Source organism: Micropterus salmoides, unplaced genomic scaffold (genome assembly GCF_014851395.1).
Source record: "Micropterus salmoides isolate LMB-PRFRI ecotype aquatic unplaced genomic scaffold, ASM1485139v1 Ms_hic_scaffold_22, whole genome shotgun sequence".
In the NCBI taxonomy this organism is placed as follows: Eukaryota; Metazoa; Chordata; class Actinopteri; order Centrarchiformes; family Centrarchidae; genus Micropterus; species Micropterus salmoides.
Genome location: NW_024041373.1, coordinates 5240477 through 5246721, shown reverse-complemented (window position 1 = coordinate 5246721; position 6245 = coordinate 5240477). Strand labels below are relative to the sequence as shown.

General features: G+C 40.6%; 1 protein-coding gene across 1 annotated transcript; it reads left to right on the top strand.

Moving 5' to 3' along the window:
- Nucleotides 1–308: 308 nt before the first annotated feature.
- On the top strand, nucleotides 309–5932 carry LOC119917391 (3-hydroxyanthranilate 3,4-dioxygenase-like). The gene is made up of 10 exons (XM_038737710.1): nucleotides 309–505; nucleotides 720–798; nucleotides 1642–1725; nucleotides 2005–2111; nucleotides 3226–3315; nucleotides 3413–3456; nucleotides 3546–3691; nucleotides 5085–5153; nucleotides 5274–5353; nucleotides 5502–5932. The coding sequence occupies exons 1-10, from the start codon at nucleotides 417–419 to the stop codon at nucleotides 5572–5574; spliced, it is 861 nt and encodes a 286-aa protein (XP_038593638.1). The 5' UTR covers nucleotides 309–416; the 3' UTR covers nucleotides 5575–5932.
- The last annotated feature ends 313 nt before the right edge of the window (nucleotides 5933–6245 follow it).

Below are 6245 nucleotides of genomic sequence, written 5' to 3'. Positions count from 1 at the left end.
TCAGTTATAATGTCTACACTCTGGTATGAAACTCCAGCAACGTTGTGATGTCAGATGAGTACGATCAGCTGCAGCGACCAATCAATAACTTATATCCAAAAAGCGGGCGTGTCGGCCAGTAAAAAAAAAAAAAAAATTCCTCGTGTGTCTTCGCTCATGGCTCCTCGCTCTTCCAGCAGAAATAAGAGCTTCGAGGCGATATCGATATCAAATAGGGCCTGTGTGGCTTGGTTTACCCTATATTAACTTGTGCAAGCAACCTTTAATCTTTCTGGGACAGACTCCTCCCACTTGTCCTACACCCACTTCTGCATTTTGGACTTTCAGTGTGAGTCAGATTGTTTAAAGTAGTCAGGCCAACAGACTGGTCACAGGGTCTGAAAAGTGCACGAAAAAAAGCCGTGTCAATTTCAAAAATGAGCAACAGCCCACTTCTTGTGAATGTGGAAAACTGGATTGCAGAGAACCAGAATGCTTTTCTGCCACCTGTGTGCAACAAGCTCATGTGAGTAATTTTAGGAGGTGCTTCTTTGCAACAACTTGTGGGATTACATAATGTGATGAACAATCAGCAGGTTATTTCACAACTTTACAGCAATTCAGATTGAAAAATTCTATAAATTAGTGTACAGTTTTGGTAGATATAAACAAATGAAGGACTAACACTTCCACAGTGAGGACATGTTGTGAGTACACTGTTTAATTGGTCTTTCTCTCAGGCACTTTTCCCAGTTGAATATCATGTTTGTTGGAGGTCCTAATACCAGGAAGGATTATCATATAGAGGAAGGGGAGGAGGTAAGAAAGAAGTGGGCTACTGATTTATTCTGCATAATGTTTTAGATTATTCCATGGATTATTTAATGCAAAATCTAATATTAAAGCTGGAGTGCGGGGTTTTTACATGCCCATTACATTCACAAACAAGTTCACACAATGCTGATTAAGCCTATCACCTCCAGGTAAATCCCTCCGTATTCACAGTGTGTTGTTTTTAAATCTGGTGTCTGTGGTGACTTTCCTGCACTGGCACAGGGGTAGTGATGCGTTTTACTCCAAACAGCAATGATTGGTTTGCCAGATCTGAAAGGGGGGAGCAACCCAGAGCCATGTAGAGAGCACCACGGTCTGCCAAACAAAGTCCACTGGAGAGAACGTTTATTATTGAGAATTGTTTATTTTGTTTATTATGATCGTATAGGTTGTGTTAATATGCTTTGTAAATGTTGTATTTTATGCAGTCCTGCCAATAAAACCACTTGAATTGAAACTGAACAGAGATAACACTGCTCTCTCTCTCTACATGGCTCTGGAGCAACCGTAAAGATGGAGTAGGCTATACTTGCATTACCCACAATGTGACTCACCCGCCAACAGTTTGTGTGTGTTATGCTAGTATAGTGGCTAATGTAGCTAGATAAGGGGCTGGCTACAGAGGTCTTGGTAAGCTCAGTCCTTTCTAAATTCACACCCCAAGACAAAGATCTCCCTGGAGACACAAAAGGCATCATACAACATTTGTTCACACATTTTTCATAGTTGTTTTCCCCAGCACCTTTAAACACACTTTGATGTGTTAAATCAGTGGCGTTATCCTGTAATCCAATACTTCTTTTGCCTCCTATCTTCTGTTTTAAATAGCTGTTCTTCCAGCTGAAGGGGGACATGTGTCTGAAGGTGATTGAAAATGGCAAACACAAAGATGTGCACATCAAGGAGGGAGAGGTGAGCGCTAACATACTTTTATGTATGTTATTTTCTTCTTCGGCACAGTTGTAGATTTGTCAATATAGTCAATTATAACTATAGTCCACCTTGAGGCAGTACAATTCACTCTGTCATGGCTCCTTTCAACGGTTTAGGATTTTCTTCAAATGAAAATGAACTGGTCATATTCCACAATGCTCCAGAGCAACTTTGTCAGCAAAATCAGTGTCAGTGTCTCATTCACATAGTTTTTTTCCCTGTCCGTCTGCAGTGCATTCATTTCTTCCCTGCTTTTAGATGTTCCTGCTGCCTGCTCGGATCCCCCACTCCCCCCAGAGACAGGCCAACACTGTGGGACTGGTGGTGGAGAGGAGGCGGCTGCTGACTGAGACGGACTGCCTGAGGTTAACTACTGTACCTCCCCTTTTCTCCCCCTTTGTTTTACTCGTCTCTTCTTAAGCAGATAATAGCAGGGGATACAGAACAAATGAACCAAATCACAATTACAGGAAAATGAAAACTCTGTTTTGTTGGAGAAAGCATAGGTACAGCTTTTCTTGATTGTTTTGATTCACTGTCTGAAACAAAAGAGCAGTTCTGAGAACAAAATTTCCAGTTTCCATTCGCAAAACATCAAACACATGTTGTAGAACATGCCGTGTTTCCAAAGCTCTTACATCATCCATCAGAAGCACATACTTGTGCACGAAAAGAAGATCCTTTAAAGAAATAAAAACCCTCATTCAAGACAGCAAAAAGAAAGGCAACCATCTTTTCATCAAATCACGAGATCAAACCTGCAGTCATTTAGAGGTGATACACAAAATTGAAAGTAAAAACTAAATATTTTAGGCAGCCTGTTTACTGCTCAATATCTTTTCTGTGAATTACATTATAGGTCATAGACTTTTATCCGCATAAACTACTGTATTATTGTTCCTGACTGGACACCTTAAATAAGATAGTTTGTGTGAGACTTCCAGTCTTAACATGACGGTACAAACATCATCACAGGCCAGTTTTGGCTTTGCATCCATGCATCTTTATCTTTTTGTCTCCGGGTGTTTTCACACGCAGAATGAGTCAACACAATAGAAACAGATAACATATCATTGGGACCAGGACTAAAAATATTCCGAGCAATAAATTCATTTCACTTGAAATCTGCACTCTGTCTAAACTTGGGTTAAATGTTTTTCTATGTGATGGTTAAGTGGAAAAGGGAACAGTTTTTCACAGTGTGAAAAGAACCAGAATCCATCATTAACAGTGAAGGGAATGCAAGTAGTGATCACTGCATTTGCAGTCTTAGAGCACAGTTAGCAGAAATGGATCAAATTAGTATAAAAAGGTAAAAACTACACTATGACCTGAAATACAAAGACTATTTTGTGTCTCAGAAGTATACTCTGTCCAAATAAAGCATACGATTCAGTGAGAAAGTAACAAAACAGACCTATACTGTATGTAAGAGTTCAAGCAGCATTAACATTACACTCTAATGTTTGGTGCTTTCAGGTACTATGTGGAAAACACCACTGATATCCTGTTTGAGAAATGGTTTTACTGCCAGGATCTCGGAACCCAACTGGTGCCGGTAATCAAAGAGTAAGACGTTTTTTTTTATCTACACATGTCATCTCCATCAGATCAGGTTATTTGCTTTCACACAGTTTGTTGTTGTTGGTTGACATTTTACATGCAGGTTCATGGCATCAAAGCAGTGTAAAACAGGACAACCTGATCCAAGTGAGTTGTTCTGAAATATGGGATTCCTGTTAAAAAGTCGAATCTCTGTCCATTTTGAACGGGTGTCGTGGTTATCTTTGGATGAACAGATGAAGTCTTCAGAGAGCCTCCATTCCAAATGAACACCATGAACGTGATGTCACCCTTCTCCTTTAAGGACTGGCTGGACAAACAGAGGCCGTCACTGGCCAGCAGCAGGCCCATTGACATGTTCGGAGCTCAGTTTGAGACAGAGGTACCAGGAATCAAGTTATCAGATGTGTTTTCTTAAAATATTTGTATCCTTGTTTCCTTTTTCTTTGATCAGATAATTGGTGATTTAAATCATAACAGAGATGCAATGAGAACTTTTGCTTGTTAAATGAAAAATGGATTTAATAGGAAAAAAAAGTGTGTTTCAGCGGCCAGTAGCGGTGTGGTTTTAAGAATGCAACCAGGTGTGTGCTTGTAAGCGTGCTTGCTTGAACTCATGAGAGAGCACAATCCGAAACACAACCGTTTTCATACAGAAATCCCACAATAAACGTGGTAACAACGGCATGCCTACTGTGGCTTTTCTCACAGACATGTTCAGGTTACTTCAATGTTCCCTGCTCACAGGCAGATCAACACCAGCTCTTGAAAGTTACGAATCAAATAGAGGTAGGGCCGTGCTAATGTGGCGTGAGTTGGCTACCATGCCTTGCATCAAGGCTAGTACACAAATCACTACACTGTTGATTTTTTGACCATCCTTTCTTGCATTCTTTCTTGAAGTCAACACTTTGACATAATCCCGGTGGAACACAGGATAGTAATATGGGTTGTGTTAGTTGGTGAAGTAATGTGGAAACCGAGACAACTTTGCACTGGATAACGTTAACAGCTCAGTGTTATAGCCGGTGAGCTAATGTGACTCTCTCCTGTTTCTCCATCCTTTCTGATGTTCACTGTTTTCACCGACAACATCTGAATCTCGTTTGGTCTGATGGTCTTCAGCACATAAAATGTTATTGTTGTCTTGCATCCTTACGTGGAGTTTATGTTGGAGTCTGTGTTATGCTGGCAGCCGATTGTCTTGTGGTGTTAGTGGACTGCATGTAGTTAGCTGCGGTGTTGTTGCTGTAGTGGGAGAGAGGCTCAGGAGCACGCACAGGGTGTCCTCACATTAAAAGCAGATTAGTGGCTGTCGCAAGCAACAGAGAAATCAGGTGTGTGCTTCAATTCTAAGTGAGGCTACAGTCCATTGACAATAAGGCAGTGAAAATTTGATTTATTAATAGGTGATGTAATGGAAAAACTACATATAGCCCCTTTAAAGGACACGTGAGGTGTACAAAGCAAATACAGTTCTTGGTATTATTATTGTATGGTGTGACTTATTGCTGACCACTGTCAGAATGTGTCCTCCGATGATGGAATGTTTCAGTAAAATAAAGTGAAATTGAAATGAAATCAGAAACCAGAGAGGAAATTTTGGCATTTTACTGCCTGTGAATTATGAAGCTTGGACTGGGCAGCTTTCAGGTTTGAATGTGCAAAATAGAGGCTTCCTCTCAGTGAAGCTCCCCTGAATAAATAAAGGTAAAAAAAAAAAAAGTAGCTCCAGTGGATTTGATAAATTTACAAACATCTTATGACCATGACAGGCAATGGTGTTTGGACCTGGGCAGACAGAGACATCAGTACGGCAAAGTGATGTGTGGATTTGGCAGCTGGTATGTTCTCTAAATGTCCTGTTCCTTCTGTAGCTTCATATATCCAACCAGTCTCCCGGAACTGTGTGTAGCTGTCCCTATGATATCTGTGTCTGTGTAAAAACCTGTCTTTTTTGTCAGGAGGGATCCTCAAGAGTAACTATGAATCAACAGTTCACTCTTTCTGCCGGTGACAGTTTACTCATTCCTGAACAGACCCAGTGAGTCACTATTAACAATTAATGTCAAACTCTTCCAGTTAGTTCTGTGCTGTTAAAGGAGGGGATTTGACAGTCATGACTTGAGATATTACTTTCAAGACTTTGTTTTTTACTGCAGAAAAATCAAGCACTGGTTCTTCTTCTGCAGGTACCAGTGGCAGAGAGATGAGGGGACTGTTGCCCTGATTGTGGTCCAAAACCCTGAGCGGAAGAGACCCTGAGCATCACTGCCAATTCACACACATACATTAAATATCTGTATATCTAGGCAGAAGAACTCAAGTCAGCACAGCTTGAGCTCAATTAGCACACACCTACCCAGGTGGAAACTCAGAGAGTCATAATTGATAATTGATCACAACCTTCAGTAGAAAAACTGACCCGAGTCATCTTATTCAGTTTGGAACAGTTGTTACAGAGACGTGAAGGAAGAGATAGAGGACACCGAAGATGAGGAATAGGGAGAGGAGTAGGTGGGGGACGAGATTCTCTGGCCTGTCCCAGACCAAAGACGTGATGCTTGTTGTTTGGTGTGTTGTACTGTACAGTACATTAAGGAATAAAAAGTGTGCAAATGTTTCCATTTGTAGCTTCTTTTGTTGTGTTCATCATGTGAAAAGGTTTTAGAAGGGGGGAAACACAAGCAACATTACTTAAAACCAGTTTTTGTAGAATATTTTGTATTTATCTCACCAGTGTGTGAGACTGTGTTGTAGTGTGTTTGTGTGTGTGTATTTCTCAGGGCTTGTGTGTTATGTCTGAGGGTGTGGAAATGTGTTTAAGTAATCGAGAAAAACTGTAATGAAAGTGATCTCTGGGGTCAGTGTTCATTTCAGTATTGATAAACACCAGAAACTATTGAATCTGAAATTTAAATTGCACTTTGTCGTAA